The sequence below is a fragment of the Engraulis encrasicolus genome, chromosome 12 (genome assembly GCF_034702125.1).
Source record: "Engraulis encrasicolus isolate BLACKSEA-1 chromosome 12, IST_EnEncr_1.0, whole genome shotgun sequence".
Lineage (NCBI taxonomy): Eukaryota > Metazoa > Chordata > Actinopteri > Clupeiformes > Engraulidae > Engraulis > Engraulis encrasicolus.
Genome location: NC_085868.1, coordinates 5,542,896 through 5,567,895, shown reverse-complemented (window position 1 = coordinate 5,567,895; position 25,000 = coordinate 5,542,896). Strand labels below are relative to the sequence as shown.

General features: G+C 43.4%; 1 protein-coding gene across 1 annotated transcript in view; it reads left to right on the top strand.

Moving 5' to 3' along the window:
* Positions 1-6,849: 6,849 nt before the first annotated feature.
* The window catches only part of stk11ip (serine/threonine kinase 11 interacting protein), a 77,226-nt gene continuing 59,075 nt past the window's right edge, over positions 6,850-25,000 (top strand). Inside the window, exons 1-10 of the mRNA XM_063211534.1 lie at positions 6,850-6,972; positions 7,509-7,582; positions 9,820-10,022; positions 10,447-10,521; positions 11,137-11,232; positions 12,362-12,469; positions 12,932-13,003; positions 19,444-19,573; positions 20,668-20,771; positions 24,256-24,345. Coding sequence (XP_063067604.1) covers positions 7,510-7,582; positions 9,820-10,022; positions 10,447-10,521; positions 11,137-11,232; positions 12,362-12,469; positions 12,932-13,003; positions 19,444-19,573; positions 20,668-20,771; positions 24,256-24,345 — 951 coding nt within the window. The 5' untranslated portion in view covers positions 6,850-6,972; position 7,509. The remainder of the gene's footprint in view (positions 6,973-7,508; positions 7,583-9,819; positions 10,023-10,446; positions 10,522-11,136; positions 11,233-12,361; positions 12,470-12,931; positions 13,004-19,443; positions 19,574-20,667; positions 20,772-24,255; positions 24,346-25,000) is intronic.

Here is a 25,000-nt window from a genome sequence, read left to right as displayed (position 1 = left end):
GTCTTTGAAGTGTGTTGTTATTTTGTCCGAGTATTCCTTTTTTGCTTTCCTGATGCCCTGGGACAGGTTTGCTCTTGCTGCTTTTAGGCCAGCTACGTCTCCTGCTCTGAAGGCTTTGTCTCTGGCCCTCAGCAGTCTGTGAACGTCTCCTGTGAACCATGGCTTCTGGTTGGCTCTGGTGGTGATGCGTTTTATTTCTGTAACATCATCAATGCATTTTGTGATGTAGGAGGTCACAGTGTCTGTGTACTCCTCAATGTCAATGTGGTTGCTGTGGGTGGCAGCTGTTTTGAACATGTCCCAATCTGTGGTTTCAAAGCAGTCTTGTAGTCGTGACACGGCTCCCTCTGGCCATTTTCTCACCTCCTTCAGAGCTGGTTTGGTGAGTTTTACCTTTTGTCTGTAGGCTGGCAGTAGCAGAATCGTTAGGTGGTCTGATAGGCCGATGTGGGGGATGGGCTTTGCTTTGTATGCTCCTTGTTTTGGGGTATAAACAAAGTCCAGGGTGTTTTGTCCTCTTGTTGGAAAGTTAACATGTTGGTGAAATTTTGGAAGAACTGTTTTGAGATTTCCGTGGTTGAAATCTCCCATGACCACTGTGAAGGCATCTGGGTGTGCATCTTGTTGTTCACTGATTCCCCGATGCAGCTCGTTCAGTGCCTCGCTTTTGGCGCTGGTGGTATTGCTAGGAGCGAGGTAAACTGCGACCAGTAGAATGGCGGATATTTCTCTTGGTAGATAGAAGGGTCGGCACTTGATGATCATGAACTCCACTAGTGGAGAGCAGTGTCTCCTGTACCACCGTAGCATTTTTGCACCTAGCATCATGTGTGTAAACACATATTCCTCCCCCTCGTTTTTTTCTCTGCAAGGGCTCTGTCCGCTCGGTGGCACGTAAGTTGCTCCAGTTGTTAAAGCCGAGTCCGGTATGCCGTCGTTCAGCCATGATTCTGTAAACACGGTTACACAGCAGTTCCTCACAGTTTTGTTCGCTGATCTTAGTAGCCGTATGTCATCCATCTTATTGTCCATAGATCTTACGTTTGCCAAGAGAATTGATGGTATTGCTGGACGAGTTTGGGTTGGCTGCAAGCCGTGTTTCGACGCCACCACCATCGTTTGCCTCTCTTCCTAATTCTGGAGCACCTCTTTCGCCGTCGCCATGTAGGCGAAGCAGACGGGTCCGATGTATGCCGCCGTAGTATCCCAAGTTCTTCCAGTGTCTCTATTGGTATATCCAATACATCGCTTGAGTTGTCCATTCTTATCTGCAACAGCTGTTGCCGACTGTACATGCGTTCCGACATAGTTTCCGACGATAGACATTTCGAATGACACATTATAACACAAATAAACACTGCGAGTTGGGAGAGTAAGGAGTCGCTGCAGCTACGTGCGCCACATCCGGCTTAGGCTTAGGCTAGTTGCCTCTTTTACTAGGTCTTGTAAATCCTGATGCATATAGGATGTGTTTGACATGCATGAAAAGCTAGTACTACTCATAGGCAGGGCCGCTTTGACTGCGCACGGGACAAAATAATCTGAAAGGGCCCCTTTTCGGTACATACAATTGAATGGAGTCTGACTTCTGGGCCCCCTCTTTCTCTGGGCCCAGGACAACTTTGTGCCCAAGTCGTCAGCGGATCTATCGTCTGTTTGACATGAAAAGCTACTAGTGCTACTATAGAGTAACTCCAAATGTCTGCATCATCAAAATCTCTCAAGCATTTACTGTATTGTTGTCAAGCTTTTGTCAAGGTTCTGCAATAAACACCTTACCGTCGGTTCTTGAATAATGGGGACAGACGTCAACAATCAAGCGTGAGTGAAGGGTAACTGGAAATGGGACTCACTAGTTTCATACGGTAATCAAACATTTCAAACAAGCGATTTAGGGTTAGGGTTAGGTTTAGGGTTAAGGTTAGGGTTAGGGTTAGGGTTAAAGTTAGGATTAGGTTCAAGGTTAATGTTAGGAACAACGTCGGAGGAAGGGAGAGATGACATGAAGCTTACACGACGACAGGGCTCCCCTCCCGGAATGCACGCTGCTCGGGTGCTCTCTCTCTCTCTCTCGCCCTCTCTCTCACCCACTCTCTCACTCTCGTAGCCTATAGGATACGTATTCGGACAACAGCGAGCGTTGCCCAACCACGAAAAACGAGGCTATATCGTGACGGCACCATGAAGCATATAGTTGTTTTTTTCGCGAGACTGGACTCCACAGTAGCCTACAGTACTACAGTATACAGTTCTGTTGTTTATGAATTGAGCATGAATCATTTGTACATGTATTTATTGTTCATTCAAGAAGAACATAGCTTATTTCTATTCATCTGATCTTCTGGGAAAAAATACTGACAACCAAACTGTGGCTAGTAGAAAGTCTGAATGGCTAACGACTCAGGAAAATTACAAGCCACTCAGTGGCTGGGGAGCCCTGAGTGCCCTGTGCCACGCCCTGCTTTCCACACATCAACATCTTAAATCTCAACGAGGCCGAATGTTGTTTTTGGAAATAACTCACAAATCTCAATGCGTGTTCTCTTTTTTCTAGGTCTGAGAGTTGTGTTTCCCATGCAGCATGTCTGCGGAGGCCTCCGTGTGAGTGTTGTTCCTCACAAGGATCAGTGTTGCCAGATGGAAAAGGCTGAATTATCCAAAACCTTACAATTATTGTTTTTGGGTGCTTTTTGGGACGAAAGCATCGTACAAGACCCAAATTGTTGTTTCAAGGCATCAAAATGAATTGAATGAGAACTGATCGTACATCATGGTTTATTTGATCGTACAGAGGTCAAAATTGACAAAACTATGGTACAAATACGATAATTGTCGTACACACTGGCAAGGATGGATTACGGGCCTTCTGGGCCCAGGCCCAGGCGCTCAAGAGTCATGGGGGCCTTTCTTGTTGTCTGGCCCTGGGGCCCAAGTAGTCCTCGACAGCAAGTGGATTTGTAAACATTGCAGCCAAATGGACCAGTGCCAATGGAACCCAGTCAGGGCCACTCTCCTCTCATGTCATCTTGTATACGGTAATCACTAATCACCTTTCATGGCAGGTCAGTGTTGTGTGTTCATTTAACCCTCCTGTTATCCTTGGGGTCTATTTGACCCCATTCAATGTTTAACGTCTGAAAAATACATGAAGTACATAATTCTTTTGCTTCATCTTTGATGACCTTTCCTAAATATATGGGGTCAATGTGAAAAAAGTGAAATTTCCATAAAAATGTTTACATGGTTACATCTGTGTTCCTTGGGGTCAATTTGACCCCAAATTATTTTAAGTTTATTAAACATAAATGGAACATCCATATTTTGCTAATACTACATGTTCCTTTCTGTCTACATTATGTCAAATACATGAACATACGTTATTTAGAACAGAACATTTTGCTTTATTTAGGGCTCTTAACTACCAATATGTATGATGTGGATGTGGGCCAAAACTAATTCAAAACTAATTTTGGGCAGTTGTTGCACATTTTCGCCTAGTCATGCATTAGTTTTTTTTGGTGTGTAGCCTGGGTGTGGGGGTGCTAGGACGTATCTAAAGGACTTTTTTATGTCCCCAACAGAGCAACAGTAAATATCTGAGGCATAAACGGGTGCAAAAGTTTTTGCATCTACTGATTTTGTGGACATTTAAGTGGCTGGGGTCAAAATGACCCCAAGGATCACAGATGTAACCTAAATCTGAGGATAACAGGAGGTGTGTGTGTGTGTGTGTGTGTGTGTGTGTGTGTGTGTGTGTGTGTGTGTGTGTGTGTGTGTGTGTGTGTGTGTGTGTGTGTGTGTGTGTGTGTGTGTGTGTGTGTGTGTGTGTGTGTGTGTGTGTGTGTGTGTGTGTGTGTTTGTGTATGCGTAGTTGTTTGTGTGCGTGTGTGCAGTGTGTGTGCGTGAAAGTTACATTGCAATATCAGTTGGTGTTTCTGTGAACATTTTCCTCACAAAGGAAAAGGATGCTTTCTACAGCACTTTCTTGGAAGGCCAGTTCTCTCTCTCTCTCTCTCTCTCTCTCTCTCTCTCTCTCTCTCTCTCTCTCTCTCTCTCTCTCTCTCTCTCTCTCTCTCTCTCTCTCTCTCTCTCTCTCTCTCTCTCTCTCTCTCTCAAATACAAACAATTTTAAAATATTGTCAGGGCTGGTCTTATAAACAATTTGTCATTGCTTGACGTAACGCCAGGAATACAAAGCAAAGCAATACATTTTTGCAATTATACGCACTAAGCAATACATGTTATCACTCAGTAAATGCTTGTAAATACAAATTGATACAGTATGCTGTTATTTTTGTTTGTATTTGTTTATTGGTTGGTTTTGTTGTGTTGCATTTGTGACATACAGCAAGAAAAGCACTTTAAATAAAAATCAGCAAAGTATTGGTGGTTTCTCCTGTGGTTTTCCGTTTACATAAAGCAGCCCCATGTTGTGGTGTTTACACGAATAAGTGTTTGGTTGGAGAGTGCGGCTTTCCAGGAAGCACTACTAATGCATTTATGCATTTTAAGTGCCCTCATTGATAGTGTGTGTGTGTGTGTGTGTGTGTGTGTGTGTGTGTGTGTGTGTGTGTGTGTGTGTGTGTGTGTGTGTGTGTGTGTGTGTGTGTGTGTGTGTGTGTGTGTGTGTGTGTGCATGTGTGAGAGAGAGAGAGAGAGAGAGAGAGAGAGAGAGAGAGAGAGAGAGAGAGAGAGAGAGAGAGAGAGAGAGAGAGAGAGAGAGAGAGAGAGAGAGAGAGAGTGCTGTGTGCTGTGAGTGCTGTGCGTGCGTGCGTGCGTGAGTGCATGATTTCTAAATTATTTAGTAGGTAAACATTCTGTCTCATCAGCACTTTAGATTCACATACCGGTAGTATAGTTACACGTTGTGTAGACTCTTGGCATGATAATGAAAGCACTTTTCAAATATGCTCAGTCACAATTGCTGACAAAATATACAAAATTTGGACAGAATTTATTACAGTAAGATATTTGCTTGGTCTGTCATGCCTAAGGCCTTTGCAGTAAAATATACTTTGCTGTGTGGCAGACAAAATAAGAATTATTAGACTAGAATTATGTAATCTGCATATTATCTTTTTCTCATTGGCTAGCTGTCTGTTATTTACCCGTTCCAATCCCTCCTGTGTGTGTGTGTGTGAGTGTGTGTGTGTGTGTGTGTGTGTGTGTGTGTGTGTGTGTGTGTGTGTGTGTGTGTGTGTGTGTGTGTGTGTGTGTGTGTGTGTGTGTGTGTGTGTGTGTGTGTGTGTGTGTTTGTGCAGGGGCAGAAAGCAAGTAATTACATGTACTGTAGTATTGTAATGAGAAGCTGTTATGAGTACAGATACTTAATCATTATTAATAGTTTTTTTTAATTAGTACTACTAGCCTACATATAGGCCTACTTGATCAGTGGTAGTCTACTATTTTGTAGTGGGTACACTGTATATTTGGGCAGCCATAGATGCATTTGGTTCCCAAACTAGGGCCCGGGGCACCTTGGGGGCAGCAAAGAGAAGAGACTGTTTCAGACGTAGAGGAGATTTTTCCTGTTAAACTTGTGGAGAAGCCACATGGGCATGGGTTTACTTCCGCAATTTAAGAATGAATATTGATTGTGATCTTATCGTCCTGTTGTTAAATTCCAAGGCTTCCATGACCAGTCACTGTTGATTAACATGGCTGTGCTATCTAAATATTGAACAATGAATTTTAACTGGATACGCAACCTTAGGTGGGTATGCAGAAATCCCCAACCATTTTTGGTGGATGTAGGCCTACTGCATATTACTGTGTACCATGTAGACTACACTACTGTAGGCCTACTTGAGTATATTTTCTCCCAAGTAGGCCTATTGACTACTTGTCAATTACACTGACCAGACCTAAGTAGGCTAGGAGTAGCCTAAAATAGACAAATAGAAAACAAAAAAATGCAATTTATGCAACTAAAAATTACATACAATAATAAAACAATCTGCCAGAAATTAAAGGGATTCACACAGGATTACGCACAGCATTTTGACAATTGCTTGTCCAAAAGATGGTAGGCCTATTTGAGATAATACAATAGGAATTTTGACTTGTCCTTCCTACAGGTATCTTGACCAATGTGTTGGATGGCTGGTGCTAAGCAACATAGAGGTCATGGAGAACTATATTCAAGAAAAAGAAACACTGAATTATCGAGAGGAAAGCTAAATGAAAGTAGGCCCAACAAAAGGCAAAGTCCTTTTTTTAACTTCACCTGTGGGTGTGTGTGCCTAGCCTACGTGCACGTGCATGTGTGCTTTTGATATCCTAAAGCTCGACATAGAGAGATCAGCTATAATGCAAATAAGGTATCAGCTAGAGATCAGCTCTATAATGCTCAAGGAAGGCCTTAGATCCTGAGGACTATGGGAGCAGGAATTATCAGTAGGCTATAGGCCTCATTGGTGCTGCACTTTAGGCCACACAAAAATGGTGTGGCTCCACCTGTTGGTTGCAAGGTTGAGTATTTCATAAAATGTGATTAGCCTACAGGAGATTTCTAAAAATTTGGAATTTGACAGTGCTGTCGGCTGTTTGGATTGATTTCAAAGAACAAGCCTACCTAGTTAAATTCGACATAGGCCACAATTCAGCATCCAATGGGCAAATTATTTAGTGACTTACTGAGATATTTTTTAAATCATGGGAACCATAACTAACAAAACAAAATCGACCTACATTTTGGTAATTTAATCTCATAATTGAATGGAAAACATAATGACACTTAACACATTAAGTCTTAGTTCTCGAAAGGAAGGATTCGCCACATTCGAACGGTTTGGCCCATTAGAGCCGCCGTAGCAGCCAGACATTTATCACATGACACAGATGGCCCGATGTCAACAGTGTTTTGAAAGAGCAGAACAACAGAGTGTGGTTTTCTAGCGGAATATAATTTTCAAGGACATGTAAGCTGGTGCCTGCTTCTTTGTGCAGATGTCCGTTTGTCTGTCGTCTAAGGTATGATGCAGTTATTGCGAGACGAACACAAGACCATAACAAAACACCACAGTTAGCACATAGGCACAACAACAACACTAGCTTAACAGACTTGACTGTGCCTTGAAACTGAACAGTTTAAATATTATCCGTTGAGGAACTAATCTACGATGGCAGAGGATGCGGCTAAAAAAATATTTTTGATGTCCAGCAAGAGGAAGTGAAACAAATGAACTCATTTTTGATGCTGGTCCTTACAAAACACCTCTTCCTTTCCATGCAACTCACCGCTATCTAGTGTGTGTCTGCATAGTGACAGTTCTACTTCGCGGCAGTAGACTAGCTCTAGAACTTGCCTCTCAAACTAGTTGGTCGAAAATGCAGACGAATTAAGCTTAGCTATTGTCTGAATAGCTTACGCATGTGGCATATTTATTAGACATGTTCGTTGTGCCTTTCCTTGGAGTCGTCTGAAGTAGATACACGATGTGTCCATGTCCTGTTATCAACCCAAATGCCCACATGTAAAACCTTCTCTTCTTTTCCCCCTTCACAAGGATGTCTACTCTGCCAGGCAGCGGGAATCAGTCCACGCTGGTCCACCGGCTGGCAACACTGCTGAGGAACTATGGTAGGCTATGGCTGCCTTGTACACACACACATTTGTAGATGGCAGGCAGATCCTAGACTCCTTATCAGACCATACATTACTCTTCAGACTATAACTTATGACTAGCAGCCCTGTCCAGTACAGTCTCACATTACTATCAGACACCTTAGCAGACGAACACTACCTCTTTATAATATCATCATCATCATCATCATCATCATCATCATCATCATCATCATCATCATACATATATATTCACACTTCTATTATTACACTTTGCACTAGCTTACACCTTAATACTACTAAACAACCCTATTGGTCTTAAAATCTTTTTTAGAAGGTAGGCTACTGTAGACACGCCATTATCTGGACATGGTTGGACTAAGCTAATGTTTGTTGTTTGTATAGAGAGCTGTGCAACTTTTTTGATCTGCCTTAAATAAATTAAGAAAAATATTACACAGTGCACCTTTAACTTCCTTTGATATTATTAATAAAATATGTCTACTCTAGTCTTCTGTGTTCTGCTACATTTTAGATCAGTCGAGCAGCTCGCTGTTTTCTTGCAGCCTACACACAAATGCTGTTTTTAAGTGGATTCATGTTCTGGATGCCTGGCTGTTCAGTTTCAGTAGTTGGCCAGACAGAGTTTTTTGTGGCTATGTTTGTTTATTGGACAAGTAGTTGTCAACCTAAACACTTAACTTAACCTACTGGCATTGTGAGGTGGAGCAAATCATTAACTAGGCTACTGGCAGAAATGAAGTGTATTGGTGTAATCCACTTCAGTCCATAAACAAAGACTTAGCGAGACAATAGAACAACACACACACACACCAACTTACTTTATTTTTCATTTTCATGAGAAAAGGATAAAGGGGGTGGGTCGAGAGGGGTTGGAAGAAGGAAGTTAAGTACAGCGAGACGGAAAAACTAGACAGTACTGGGAATTGTTTGTCTGACAGCCCATTTTAGAGATCACTGCACAATTATAGCCCTAAAATATTCCAGAATGTTCCTGCTGAGATAGAGGAATAGAAGCACATGTATGATGTAGATGGGTCAAAGACGTCTTTGTCATTCAGTGTTACAGTCAGCAGAAGGCATCCGTTACACTGAATGACAATGCCATTTTGCACGTCTTTGAACCAGATGCAGCAGCCGTGGTCAGGTCTAATGGTTTGGGTTAGAGAGGTGGTCTTAAGATCCCACCCATACTTCTCCTTACACCTCCATCCATGGCTGAAGTGCCCTATGCCCACGTTGCCCCAGGGACTGTAACAGATACCCTGTAAATGACTGTACGTAAGTTGCCTTGGATAAAAGGATCACTTAAGTTTAATATGATATATGGGTCATTTCACGTGAAATCCGACACTTTGGGACCCGACCAACACGGATTTCAATCATACTTGCTGTGCCTGTTTAGTAGTAAGGTAGCACCCCAGAACTGCATTTGTGTGAATCTGACACCAATATTAAGAGAGAAACAGACTAGTGAAGGTTTACATATGAGGGTAGGACACTATACATTCAGCATTGATTATATCACTCAGTGTAAGTCACAAAAAGATGTCTGTGGTGTTATTTGAAAGCTCTTTTCTGGCTATACAAATTACACAAACGGCATGGAATACAACAACCCTCAGAATATGAATGCAGGTATGATTGAAATCCGTGTCGGTCGGGTCCCAAAATGTCTGATTTCACGTGAAATGATATGATGTAATGTAACATATACAGTAGCTATCATTGGGAAGTAGCTATCATTGCAGTTTCATAGAAAGCATCATATGAAAACCTCCAAATAAATTGCTCATACCATTTAAAACAAAACTAGAAATTACATTCACAACACAAAATCTTTATCTGCTCAGGAGACCTAGTCAAGGCTGTAGGTGTTTTGTTGTGAAGGTGGCCACCTAAAATGTGTTACCGTAAGTGGTGGGGGAAATCCTGGCCTGAGCATTTCTAAGCAAGTCATATAATCCCACAGCGCTCTGTACTCTGTACCGAAATTACTGCAAGTTGCTCTGGATAAGAATTTACTCGATGTAATGTAGTGTGTGTGTGTGTGTGTGTGTGTGTGTGTGTGTGTGTGTGTGTGTGTGTGTGTGTGTGTGTGTGTGTGTGTGTGTTGTAGCAGTAATACTCTGACTCTCCAGGTGGCTCTGACTCTCCACCTGTGCTTAACATAATTGTGTGTGTGTGTGTGTGTGTGTGTGTGCGCATGCGTGTGTGCGCATGCGTGTGTGTAGGTGACTGTGTGTTGGATGGCAGCAGTACCCTGACTCTCCAGGCGGCTCACCTGCAGCACCTGACCAGGCTGTTTGAGCAGCACCTGGTGTCCCGTACCAACCAGCATGGCTTCCTGGCCCTGCCCTCGCACCCCGCAGACACCGCCTCACTGCTGCAGGTGCAGGGGCTCTTTGATATGCTGCAGAAGACACTCTCCCTTAAGGTATGTAGAGACATCACACAGACACACACAGACACACACAGACACACACAGAGACACACAGACACAGCGTCACTGCTACAGGTGCAGGGGCTGTTTGATGCACCTGTTCTTGTTGAGAACAAACTTTGGGAAACAAATGGACAGTTTTTATTTCTCTAGCAAGACGTATGCAAATCAAATTGATTTCTGAAAAGCCACCTTAGTTGTAATTGCCTACCTGAAACGCCTGCTTTGATGTTTTTTTTATTTTATTTATGTGGTTTTATAATAGCAGTTTTGAAAAATGTGCTTCAGTTAATGTACAAAAAAGAAAAAAGAAAGTAAATACAGTACTTGGTAGTTGTTGTTGTAATGCCAAAACCCACCACTGGGAGGAGCCATTGTACTTTGTGTCTTTAGTGAGATGCCTCTTTCCTCTCTTCAGCTTGTCATACCTGCTGGTTCTAGACTGCAGTCTGTGGTCAAGATCTTCCCATTCAAGTCACTAAAACACCTGGAGGTATGGTAGTGCTGTTGGCCAAAGAGGCTTTCATATGCTTCATAATTAAACCTCTCAAGTCCTTTGTCATGTCTTTCATAGTAGTTGTAGTAGTAGCATTACAATATATTACATTACATTACACTCAGCTAACACTTTTATCCAAAATGACTCACAGTGGTTTTAGATACAGGTTATCAGTTACAGCGTCTGGAGCCGTGTGGGGTTAGGTGCCTTGCTCTTAACACCACCTTCATAACCATTAGGGCACGGGGCTGCCCCATATGATGCCATGGCGCACTGCTCACTGCTTGCCCATGTATGTAGGTTATTTTACATGGAGTAAGGGCTGTTATTAATAGAACAATTGCTTGTCTGAACAGCTGCCTATCTGATACTAATTTACTATTTCTCCCACATGCTGTTCTTTATCCCCCCTCTCTCTCTGTTTCTCTCTCTCTCTGTTTCTCTCTCTCTCTGTTTCTCTCTCTCTCTCTCTCTCTCTCTCTCTCTCTCTCTCTCTCTCTCTCTCTCTCTCTCTCTCTCTCTCTCTGTGTGTAATGTATCATTCTGTACTCACTACTCTTTCATTCTCCTGTGCTACACTCTCTTCCTCATCTTATCCCCCCCCTCTAGTTGAAGCGTATCCCCCCTCACTGTCTGGAGGGTCTGAGGGGGGTCTACTCTCAGCTGGAGATCTTTACCTGTTCCAAAAGCCTCACCTCGCTAGAGGTACACACACGCATGCACGCACACGGAAACTAACACCCGCACACACGTGAAATCACAAACGGAACACATACACACGCACACACACACCACACACACCACACACCACACGCACACGCACACGCACACGCACACGCACACGCACACGCACACGCACACACAGGCGCGCGTGTGCACACAATCCCACTTGTGGTCCCTGGAGGTACAGTCAGGATGCAGCACATGACCTCCTGGGCCAGGAGGTCGAGCTAGGACCACACACACACACACACACACACACACACACACACACACACACACACACACACACGTACACACACACACACACACGTACACACACACACACACACACACACACACACACACGTGTGCTCTAGTGCTAGAGGGCTAGAATGACTGCTGTAAAACAGCAAAAGAGATTTGTGGTTCTTGGCTGTGTCTACACACACACACACACACACACACACACACACACACACACACACACACACACACACACACACACACACACACACACACACACACACACACACACACACACACGGGGCTTTGTGTGTGTCCTGAGGGCTTGTTGGGAATGCAATCCCCTGTGTAGAGTGTGTGTGTACAGGTGAGCACTGAGCTCAAGACAACACGCTTCAGATTTCACACACACACACACACACACACACACACACACACACACACACACACACACACACACACACACACACACACACACACACACACACACACACACAGATACACACCACCTGACAATTTGTCCTGAAGTTTCCCTATGAAATTATCCGTGCACAGTTTTATTTTATTATATTTCTCTTGCTCCGCATAGCTTGCTTGTTTTCTCTCTTATGGACAGTATTGTTTGATTCCTATGCAATAATACATGTTTTTTTTCCAGTGAATACTAGAAATTATACTTTTACATGTGCCGTAGATGCATAACAATGTTTCTGTTTTTACAAGTGGGATGTAGTTGATTTTGTGGACAGTATCTTCTAGCCTGGGACATTCCTTACTTTTCTGTGTGTGTGTGTGTGTGTGTGTGTGTGTGTGTGTGTGTGTGTGTGTGTGTGTGTGTGTGTGTGTGTGTGTGTGTGTGTGTGTGTGTGTGTGTGTGTGTGTGTGTTAGGAGCTGCTCTCTCTCTGTGGGGGAGATCTGAGCTCAGCTCTGCCCTGGCTGGAGCTACACACACTCAACTTCAGCTACAACTCTATCACCTGCCTGGACGACTCACTGGTAACACGCACGCACGCACGCACACACACACGTGCGCGCGCAGACACAAGTCAATGGTCAAGTCAAAGGTGTAACCCACGGACACTGGCCAATTTATGGTTATGTTATGGTTATTGTATGGTTATTTTATGGTTATTGAACGGCTGTTTCTCCTAATTTATGGTTATTGTATCATTATTCCTTTTAATTTATGATTATTGAGATGAAATCTAATCTAGAGCTTGAGTAACGGCTTCCTGTTCATAATTCACAAGTCGTAATTCTCTCCCACACCAAAGCTGTCACCTGTCACCAGGTCTGGCAATGTCCTCACTAAGAAGAATGTGTTCTGCATGCCCTCTCTCTCTCTCTCTCTCTCTCTCTCTCTCTCTCTCTCTGTCTCTCTCTGTCTCTCTCTCTCTCTCTCTCTCTCTCTCTCTCTCTCTCTCTCTCTCTCTCTCTCTCTCTCTCTCTCTCTGTTAGAGTCTGTTGAATGTCCTGAGGTCTCTGGATCTGAGCCACAACAGGATCCAGGACTGTGCTGAGTTCCTCAAGGTACAGCAATGAGAGTGGCTTTGTGTGTGTGTGCGTGTGCGTGTGCGTGTGCGTGTGCGTGTGCGTGTGCGTGTGTGTGTGTGTGTACGCGCGCCTATGTGCGCACATCTGTGAGTGTCTGCGTATGTACGTATATGTGCCTGTGCACGTCTGTGTGTGTGTGCACTGTGTGAGCGTCTGGGTGTGTGTGCGTGTGCGTGTGTGTGTGCGTGTGTGTGTTGAGTTCCTCAAGGTACAGCTATGAGAGTGGCTCTGCTCTACACCAAAGTCTATTAACTCTACTAATGGGCTATATTTTACTGACTTGAATAAGGAACGTGTTGTAAAAAAAAATGAGAAAGAGAAGAAGTAGCAGGCGAAAGAGAATTGGGTATGAAAGAGGAGGAAATGAGAGTGCGAGAGACATGAAAAAGTGATGAAGAGAAACCACTGTTACAGATTTTATAGCAGCACTGACATCTTTGCTGACAACACACACACACACACACACACACACACACACACACACACACACACACACACACACACACACACACACACACACACACACACACACACACACACACACACACACACACACACACACACCCCCACACAAACACACTGAATCACACCCTATCTCCATTCACACCTAGTGTTTTTCATTTGGGTCTCTACAGTAGCTGTTCTGCCAGTGGAGCACTTGGCTTGCCATGGTCAGGCAAACAGTGTCAGTCTTACCTTGTATCTTTCCTACATTGTCAACATACCACCCAGCACCCAGCAATCATGGGTAAGCGGTTAGGGCCTCAGACTTGTAGCCCAAAGGTTGCTGGTTCGTCTCCTGACCCGCCTGCCAGGTTGGTGGGGGTTACCAGTGCTCTCCCACATCCTTTTCCATGACTGAGTTAAGGGGGATTCATACTAGTCGTGAGTGGCAAAAGTCTCCTTCATACTTCACTCACGACGATGGCGCGCGCCGTCACGTGACCTAAAATTTCGACACGCCCCCCGTCGTAAGCTCAAAATTCGGCGCGTGTCGCCACGTCGTGCACACGAGGATTTTTCTAACTTGTCGTGCGCCACCAGCGACCATGCAGGTAGGCAGACAAAGCAGGAGTTGCGAAGAGAGGCTACAACTACTGTAGGCTACTACAGAATGGATCCTGCATCATTTTGAGGATAATAAAATGTCATAGAGTTATTTTATCTTCTCTCTTAAATGTTGTTCAGTGAAACAATTGTTTACTTTGTTCAGAAGCACGTTGTGTTCGGCGATCTATTTATAAATTCTGCCACCAGAACAATGCTCTCACATGGTCTTGGAATGATCTGGCAATGTAGGCTACAACAAAAAAATATATATGTTTCAATGTGGTAAGTCACAAGTCAGACGTTCAGTAGCCCTACAGCAGCCGTGTTTGGCTTTCTATTTTATACATCAGTAGAACACGCTGCGAGTTGCGAAAAATACTGCCGTTTCTCTCATGAACAGCAGAGGGCACTTCCGACAATGCGAGCAAGGCGCTTTTGAAGTATGAATAGTCTGTCGCAAGTGATGACGTCATTAATGGTTCTCGCGCCACTCGCGACAAAGTGCGCACGTGAAGTATGCAGAGCCCTTTACCCTGAGCATGGTACCGTCCTGTGGGAGTTGGGAGTTTTAGTTTCCCAGTTGGGCTTTCACTTTCAGCTAGTCCCCTCCAGATGCACCTGAGAGTTGTATCCGTCACTGCAGAGATAACCTCTAACCCTGCTCTCACACTTTGGGGCTACAGAGGGTCATAAATTGTCACATTGTGTTGAACCCAGAGGGTAATGAGCCGTGGAAGCAGCCATTGCCGTAGACCAGACGTGGGCAAACTCAGGCCCGGGGGCCACATGCGGCCCGCTCGGCCATTTCATGCGGCCCTCAGAGCCTTTCCCAGAAAAAAAATGCAGACTCGCATGGTCACTCATTCTTCAATGCGCTACCTAAAACAAGGGTCTTGGAAACCTAAGATTACTAAAGTCTACATCTAGATACAATTAGCAGGAATGGCATAACTGACAATGGTGTAATTATGCTGCCGTACACCAATTCTTATTATTGGCATGGGCAAGTTGCCTACGACATCCGGCCCTTTGGTCAACTTTCTAAACCCAATGTGGCCCTTGAGCCAAAATAATTGCCCACCCCTGCCGTAGACTGTATACTGTTTGGGCAGACACCAAGGTTTCATTATCTCAATCAATGAGAGTAAGGTACATTATAACAATCAATGGAGTATAATTGACGTCCATATTGGTACACAGTCATTGCATATGGTCATCATTGCACACATATTTTTTTCCTTTTTTGATGTCATATTTGAACAAGCCTTCTCTTCCCACACCTGTATTAGTTTCGCACAGAAAGAATTTGGTCTGGTAATTCACGTTGTCAACCCATTTCTCCAATAGAAATATTCCAGTTCCAGTGCATTCGGCCGAAATACCTAGAGAAGCGAAACCTTCAGCGAAAGTGGGTTGACAATTCTGTCTGGATTTGATTTCATTCAATCAATGCAATCATCTGACATTTGGTCAAAGTGAATGCAATGCTCCATTGCTAAAAAATGTAGCTGCAGCAGAGGTGATAAGGAGTAGACTTGTGCTTGTGGCCTCGTGATGATGTTTGTCATTGATGATAGGAGACTCATTCAATATCTCAATATCTCAAAAGTGCAATTCAAAGGTCATTTTCTCATTTGCAATCGGGATGCTGAATGGGGAAAAGTCCCCCCCAAAATGTTTCTGCTTACGCTGACAGTGGGGAAACCATTGAGGCGGGGTGTCGGCAAAGTTTGGAGGCCCAGTGTTTCCCATACATTGAGGAAACTATGGCGGCCCGCCATAGTTTAAATTTGGCCGCCATAGTTTACGAAAATGTAAAAAAAAAAAAAAAAAAAAATTTAACTTTTTTTTTTTTTTTTTTTTTTTAAACGATATCCGTTTTTGTTAAAACGATTTGAATTACGATTTTGAATTTCCTTCGCATTTTCCTCCTGGAGTAAATACATCCTATAGACTCTGTATTGGTTAGATAAGTAGTCCCACGGTAACACAGAATGAGGGGAAAGCATTAGGAAGTGACCGTAAGGGTATTACAGTTGATTCATGTGTGCACACGTGTAACAGCGGGTGAGTAACAGAACATGTGCGCAACGATGCGTTATGACACGCCGATATGCGAGGATCTTCGTCCAAATCGCTAGTCGCATGCATCATCGCTAACTGCGTTTACATCGCGTGCCGCGTGTAAGGGAAATGTTAGTTGTTGACATGTATGGAATTCACTTCAATTTGTGCTGTTTCTTGCTTCAGTTGTGGACAAAACGATTGGCCAAACTCACAATAGAAAGCCTTTGCTGTGCTACTGTCCCAGAGAGAGCTGAAAAAAAAAACCTTCATAGAAGAAGTCACACTTAACAGGGGTGTTAACCAATCCAAATGAGTTCTCTCATTGCGCTCTCTCTCTCTCTCTCTCTCTCGCTCTCTCTCTCTCGCTCTCTCTCTCTCTCTCTCTCTCTCTCTCTCTCTCTCATAGTAGCCTACTATTTACCCATAACAAATGGTGAATTTCTGAGCCCTTTTTAATTTGTAGCATATACCACTGACTGAAGGCATGATAATGCTTCATCATATTTTAGAAATAGGGCCTATAGGCATGTGCCTTTTATATACCAAATGTATCATTTTGAAATTGTTTCAGTTGTTTATGACTTGTGTATGACTGAAATTATCTCTGCATACTATCAGTGCTGCATTGCTTTGTAAAGATAGGCTATTCAACACACTTTAAAAACACACTGAAAAGATACTGCCATAGTAGCCTACTGAAAACATTTTGTTCATAATAATGGTGATTAATAAATGGTAGTTTTAAATTTTCATACTGACATCCTTGAGTTTGACTTGGTAGATCACGGCAGACCATCAACTTCAAAAGTAGATCTTGGCTAAAAAAAGGTTGGGCACCCCTGCTATAGAGAGAACCACAAGTGCTTGAAAGACAGGGATCAAAAGCCTAGTCAAGTTGTTGTAGTTTACTTGGGTTTGGGAGCAATATAAAAAACCTTCAGAGAGGGGACAGTTGGGATGAGTTTACTAACACTCCCTAGGCTTTGTTTTACAGTTGTAATGAGTTTGGTGACAGACCTTCATTGACACAGCAGAGGAGACATCGGGCTGCATATAGAAATTAATGTGTAATGAATGTGAATATAGACATAAATGTGTAATATGTTGTTCAGCCCTTTTAATGGGAGGAATTTGGAAAAAAACTGGCCCTGTGACCAGCACCCCTCATGTAGAATGTGTACGCTACAGATATGTGTGGGGGAAAAGGCATAGCCTACCCTCTAAGACCCTTTTTGTCTATGCGTTAACAATTTCACAGTGCTCTTAAATTCTTATCTCTGCTCCTATTTTGTTTTATTATTGTTTCCCAGACCCTGCATGAGGGACGAATGAAACTGTGTTGTAAACAGAAATTTATTCACTGTACTACATTTTTTTGACAATGACAATGTACTACTATTATACATGTCATGGGTAAAATCTTATGTAGCCTTATTTCTCAAAATATAAATGGCTGAAATTTAGGCCCAGGCTTATAGTTTCTCGATGCGCCAATGTCATACTGTACTCATTGTTTTGCCGTTTTGCATTTACGCTGCAAGAATACACCCCCCAAAAAAAGGCCCGTGTGAGAAGACACAGTCCCCCCCCCCCCCCCCCCCCCCCACCCCACCCCCCCCCCCCCCCCCGCCCCCCCGGACAAAATAAACCCCGGCTGCCCCCATAGTTTCCAAAATTTCTGTGGGAAACACTGAGGCCACAAGCAAATCAAGGACGGGAGTTTGGATAATCCAATGCACAAAGGACTTTCTTCTGGAAACGATATTATCTGAGCCTCTAAGCCAGTGTTTCCCAACCTTTTTTGTCCTGAGTACCCCCTAAGCCATTTTGTCATATGATGAGTACCCCCTCGCCCTCACACATGCTCTGTTCCTCTATCCCAATGTGACTACACTCAATATATTTGCTATTATTACATTTTTCCGCGTACCCCCTGAGGTGTGCTCGCGTACCCCTAGTGGTACACGTACCCCTGGTTGGGAAACACTGCTCTAAGCTGCCATCTTATATGGCAGCCATGGCCCTTTAGTAAACCAGGACACTAGGAGAATGAATGGAGTTCAATGGTAAATTTACACCCATTCAGGAGAACGAAGTTTATCCCACTTTGTTGCACGGGTGAGATATAATGTGATTTATCTTGATTGCCAAATTGAAATTCTTTGGTAGTGTATGCAATACACCATTGCTAAAGAGGTAGCTGCAGCTCGTCCTTTGAACTCCTGACCCACCGTAACCTATGACCTTTGGGTTGGTATGGCAACACATCTGGCCGGCAGCTGCACAAAAAGGTCAAAGGATGACTGTAAACTTCACAGCCAGTGCTGTATGCTGACTTCCGTGTGTGTGTGTGTGTGTGTGTGTGTGTGTGTGTGTGTGTGTGTGTGTGTGTGTGTGTGTGTGTGTGTGTGTGTGTGTGTGTGTGTGTGTGTGTGTGTGTGTGTGTGTGTGCGCGTGCGTGTGCGTGCGTGCGTGCGTGTGTGCGCGTGTGCGCGCGCGCGCACATGTGCATGTGCATGATGACTTTCTATATAGTGTGTCTGTATGTGTTTGTGCGTGTGTGTTCAGAGGACCACTATAAACCTCAGAGTCACCTACACGTGTGTGCGTGCGTGCGTGCGTGGGTGTGCGTGCGTGTGTGCGTGTGTGTGTGCGTGTGTGTGTGCGTGTGTGTGTGCGTGTGTGTGTGCGTGTGTGTGTGTGTGTGTGTGTGTTATTTCATTGGCCCATCTTGGTAGCCTTATGAGCTGAAAAGGCACCTCTAAAGAGTACACATAAAATCTGATGAACTGCTGAACTTGGGTGAACCAATACAGGAGCCTTTGGTCTTTCCCCTTTAAGTCCAGCTAACTTTCAACATAAACTTTTTATATACTAGTTCATGTTTAGTTTATGTTCTAGCTTAGGGTCTTGCTGTTCGCTATGCAGTTCTGTGAAGAGAGGGTGAAAGATGTACATGAGGAATACAATGTGTTTTAACGGTGTAATAACAAATATGACAAAGTGATAAATGTAAGCAAGTGGTGCTATACTGGTTTGTTTGATAGCCGCTGAACAGCCATAATATGTAAATATATGGATCACTCTCAATATTTTGGGTTTTATCGATAAAACTTGCCTAAATGAATACAACGCCCCCCCTTCTCTCTCTCTCTCTCTCTCTCTCGCTCTCTCGCTCTCTCTCGCTCTCTCTCTCTCTCTCTCTCTCTCTCTCTCTCTCTCTCTCTCTCTCTCTCTCTCTCTCTCTCTCTCTCTTTCACTCTCGCTTTCTCTCTGTTTCTCTCTCCCTCCATCTCTAGCCCCTGAGTGAGTTGGAGTATCTGAATATTTCCTACAATAACCTGCAGAGGGCGCCACAGCTGGGTCCGAGTGCCAGAATAAAACTGAGCGTCCTTGTACTGCGCAACAATGAACTGGAGACTATTAATGGTGAGGTTACACAGACACACACACACACACGCACACACACGCACACACACGCACACACACACACACGCACACACACGCACACACACGCACACACACGCACACACACACAAAGTGCTTTGAATATGTGTGCTTATATCTCAGCCGTTTATTGTATTGGGTCTCTCTCTACGTAGCTGTTGTGTCAGTGAAGCACTGGATTGATATCATGAAGCACTGGGCCTGAAACGGTCAAAAGCCAGACTGCCAGTATCACCAAAACAAAACAAACAAGCAATCCAAGATATGCATTATCCCTACTTAACCTGTGCACTTTGTACGTCCACAAGTATTGTATGCTATTGATTCTGTCCTCATTTTTAAGTCGCTTTGGAGAAAAGCATCTACTAAGCGTAAGGTAATGAAAAAGTATGTTAAAGGGGTATGCCACTATTTTGGGGCTTACTACAGTTAAAATCGTTGGCTGGGGTTCATAAAGGTGGTAAAGTGTCTTATTTTTCATGTTAAGCGTTGTCTTGCTTTAAGACAAGTTAAAAGAGGGAATACGTCGCTAAGCTAGTGAAAGTCAATGGATCCGTGTAGCATTGTAGCATATAGTGGCATACCCCTTTAATGTCATTAACATAAAGAATAAGGAAAAACAGTAACACTATGATACAAAGACAAGCTCAACGCTTACTCTGTATTTGAGTCAGTTTCTTGGCAACCTATTTGGCATAGGCCAGAAGCCTAGGGTACAGACGGATAATGCTCCATCCTGGATGGTGTGCACGTGCCAAAGCATGGACACACGTTGTTGTTGTTGTTGTTGTTGTTGTTGTTGTTGTTGTTGTTGTTGTTGTTGTTGTTGTTGTTGTTGTTGTTGTTGTTGTTGTTGTTGTTGTTGTTGTTGTTGTTGTTGTTGCTGTTGTTGTTGTTGTTGTTGTTGTTGTTGTTGTTGTGATGGCTCTTTGTCAGTGTGGGAGAGAGTGTGTGTGTTGTGTTTGTTGATGCGTGTGTGTGTGTGCTAATATATTAATGTGTGTGTGTGCTAATATGTTAATGTGTGTGTGTGTGTGTGTGTGTGTGTGTGTGTGTGTGTGTGTGTGTGTCTACAGGCCTGGAGCACCTCAGCTCTCTGCAGCATCTGGACCTGGCCTACAACCTGCTATTGGAGCACTCACAACTCGCACCCCTCTCACAGCTACACACCTTACATACGGTGAGACACACACACACACACACACACACACACACACACACACACACACACACACACACACACACACACACACACACACACACACACACACACACACACACACACACACACACACACACACACACACACAATATTGGAGTAGTCTACTCACAACTTGCTTGACTCTCACAGCTACACAGCTGTACACCTTACATGTGGTAAATACAATACATGCACACATAGACACACACATCCTCTGTCAGGGAGAATAGAAACCATCTGCGCTCCTTTACTTATAAACTGCTCAGTCACAGATAATAGATCAGTGTGACTAATGCATGCTCTGGTCTCTCCTCACAATGAGACCATCCACACACCCTATACACATACAGTAACAGATATCGCATAGAATAGAGTTAAAGTGGTACAGTGTGTGTATTACGCCCACGCATGCGCACACAGCAACTTATTGGATATCTTGCAACATATGCTAAGAGACGGACATTTTTGGCTACTCATCCATCTCATGAGCTGGGGCCAGGTTTACAGCACAGGTAAATTAGATGCAATGGACAGCTGAAATAACTATGTCAGATTCACATGAACATATCAAGCCTGTAATAAGTCATTTCCAATGCATACTCATACACACAACTGCTATGGAATAGCAGAAACGCAACATATAGAAATGCAAACATAGACCAATGCAGGGCTGATAGTATTCAGGCTCCATGCCTGATTTCAGGCTTGACAGAGTTTGCAAAAATAAAAACATTGATAATAATTAGCCATTAGGTTATTCTTATCTCAGAAAGTGTTACAGGTTCAGGGTTTTCTTCTACTATCAGGCTTGAATATTGGTCATACACAGGCTATTAAATGTTTGAATAATGTGTCAAAATACGTCTCTATGCAGTATTTTGTCGTCGTCGTTAGAGCAAGGAAAAAAGTTCAGGCTCAGGATTTTTTTTCACCATCACCCCTGCCAATGAGATGTATGCAAAAGCGACTGGATTCCTAATGAGCCATATTTCAATGTAATCATACCCAAATTAAAATAATATAAAAATTAAAATGCATCATTAATGAGGGTCATCATAGTCAATTTAAAATAACAATAAAATAGCTGAAATTAAAAGCATCACTGATGAGATAGTAATGTACTAATCATTGTGAAATTAGAATAGAAAAGCATTTTTAATTAGACATGTACAAATGGACTGAAAGCTAAATTGGGCATGACTGACTCCAAAAGACTGAAGCCAAACAGCATGGTTTTCTTTCTTTGAATGTATATTTTGTTTGCCCCATTTCCTTTAATGAAACATGAGGTTTGTTGTGTGCAGTGGAGCTTACTATAACATCTAAGTTGAGCCTACAAGTTCACCAGTGTCTTACATCTTACATTGGTACATAAGCATTAGTGTCTGTGTCTTGATTTCAGATTTATACTGTATGCCGAGCTCAGACATGTAAATGAAGACACCAAGCCAGTTCCAGCTCTTAGCTACCTGTGACAAGGTCCCTGACCATGGGGATATATTTTTTAGCTGTGCCACATCACACCCAGACCAAGGGAATCATTTAATGACAGTCCACCATAATCCCCTTAGAACCACATGATTTGAATGGTGTTATATGTAAAGCAGAGGTGCAGTGAGGTGTTACGACAATGTGATTAGGTTGCTGTTTTTATAATACAATGTCTGTGAAACCAGAGAGAGTGTTATTTGCCGGGACTGTCGGATCGCTGGGAGGTGACAATCCCCTGTAATGACGTGCTTACCTTAAAGAGGTATGCCACTGTTTTGGGGCTTAATACAGTTAAAACGTTGGCCAGGGTTTATAAAGGTGGTAAAGTGTCTTATTTTTCATGTTAAGCGTTGTCTTGCTTTAAGATATGTCGCTAAGCTAGTGAAAGTCAATGGATCTGTGTAGCTACATGATACAGTGATTTTAACTGTATTAAGCCCCAAAATAGTGGAATACCCCTTTAATCACCTTGAATATACAATATTTGGGTAGTGGTGTTTTGTAAAGAAGACATAATTATGACAGTTTTGATATAAAGATATTCCAGTGTACGTAGAGATGCAATTAGATTCAACTAACATAAGAGGAGATGGTCATTTTGTTGTGCGTGCACATACAGAAAACTTGGCAAATAAAGGGTGGTGAGTTGAATTTAGGAAATTTGTTGATTTAGAAAAGATTAGAATATTAGAATGGTGCTGTAAGTGGAAATGCATGTGTAAATGATTTAGAACAGTGTCAAAGACTTCCAAAAGCACCCTTCTTGGTCAACTTAAAGGACAACTCCTGCCAATTTCAATGTGCTGTTGTATTGCTCACGCTACCTCTGACTTGTCAGTACCTGGTGACGCCGCATTTTTTGGCTCAGCCCTTTCCGAGATATGAGCTATTCTAATGGGGGCAACTTTTGTTTACATTTCAAAAAAACATTTTTATTTATTCCCAAAAACATCCAAAAGGTTATGCAACATCAGCAGACAGCTAGCAAACAGCGATACCGTTCGGGAAAATATTTGAAGTAGGCCTATGCTCATTATTTTTTAAATGTAAACAAAAGTTGCCCCCATTTGAATAGCTCATATCTCGGAAAGGGCTGGGCCAAAAACTGTGGCGTCACCGGGTGCTGACAAGTCAAGGGTAGCGTGAGCAATACAACAGCACATTGAAATTGGCAGGAGTTGCCCTTTAAAACCCTTTATTTGTATGGGCTTACGCACTGTGATAAACATAGTCTTCTTCGGAGCCTGATAAATTGAGACAGTGTTGAGCCCAAAGCTGAGAATGAGTCTCATCCTGGCATAGCTGTAAATTGGAGCTGTTCCGGGTTTCTGCTGTATTTTCGACGCATCCCCAGGCCCATGTCTTATACTCTCCTAATAAAGTCTATGGCACTCTCCCCTGATTTCTGACCCCCAAAGCCATTTGTTTCAACGCCACCACTAAAATGGCTAGTATTTTGCTCCTCAGCTGTTGACAGGTAGGCTGTAAACGTCTTCCCTCTGTTCCTCTCTGATCTCTGCAGAGTTAGAGGATTTAGGTGTGTTCGCTACAGCACAGGCATCAACACGCCTGAGTGTGTGTTGTGTCCGTGTGGGTGTGTGTGTGTGTGTGTTGCCTCTGAAAAAACGTTTAAGCATGCACACGCTCCTGACATGTGCCTCCAGGTGTGTGTGCGTGTCTTAAGGCGTGTGTGTGTGTGCGTGCGTGCGTGCATACACCCCTCTTATGACCCAAAGTTTTGTCTCCCTGTTTCCCTGCAAATTGTTTCTAGACCATAAAAATGGCATTACATTACATCTTACAGATATGCATTATTTCTGCTTTGCATGTTTTCGTGTGTGTGTGTGTGTGTGTGTGTGTGTGTGTGTGTGTGTGTGTGTGTGTGTGTGTGTGTGTGTGTGTGTGTGTGTGTGTGTGTGTGTGTGTGTGTGTGTGTGTGTGTGTGTGTGTGTGTGTGTGTGTGTGTCCTCAGTTGATCTTGGAAGGGAATCCGCTGTTCTTCCTGAAGACTCACCGGGCCTGCACCGTTCGACACCTCTCCCCAAGGGCAGCCTTCCAGCGGGTGAGTGTGTGTGTACTGTGTATGTGTTAGCGCGTGTGTTTGTGACTGTGTGTGCACGCGTGCATGTGTGTGTGCATGTTTGTGTGCGTGCCTGTGCATATTTGTGCGTGCACACAGTAAGGGCATGTGTGTGTGTGTGTGTGTGTGTATATGTGTGTGTGTGTGTGTGCCTGTGTGTGTACGCGTACGCGTTTGTGTGTGCACATGCTAAAGAGTGTATGAGTGAGTAAGTGTTTGTGAATGTGTATGAGTCTTTTAGAGTGTGATATTGTGTCTGTATGTGTTTATTTTTAGAAAACACAGTGGTGTGTCCGTGCGTGCCATCAGTGAAAGATGTGTGTGTTTTGTCATATCTTTATGGATTCTGGTTGGCTATAAGTTCAGTGTGCATGTTCAATATGTTTCTGTATGTGTCCACTGTAGGATTAATGCCTGAGTTTGTAAGTGTGTTTGTGTTTCCAAGCCTAAAACAACACATAATCAGATCTAAGATGGAGCCGTGTGTGTTTGTGTGTGTAATTAGGACTCTTGAAATTGTGTATGTGTGCGTTTACAGTATATTATGCTGGGTGCTGTGTTGTATGTTTGTGTAAGTGACAGGAGGGGGTATGCATGGAGAATTTATGGACTGAGTGTGTGTGTGTATGTGTGTGCA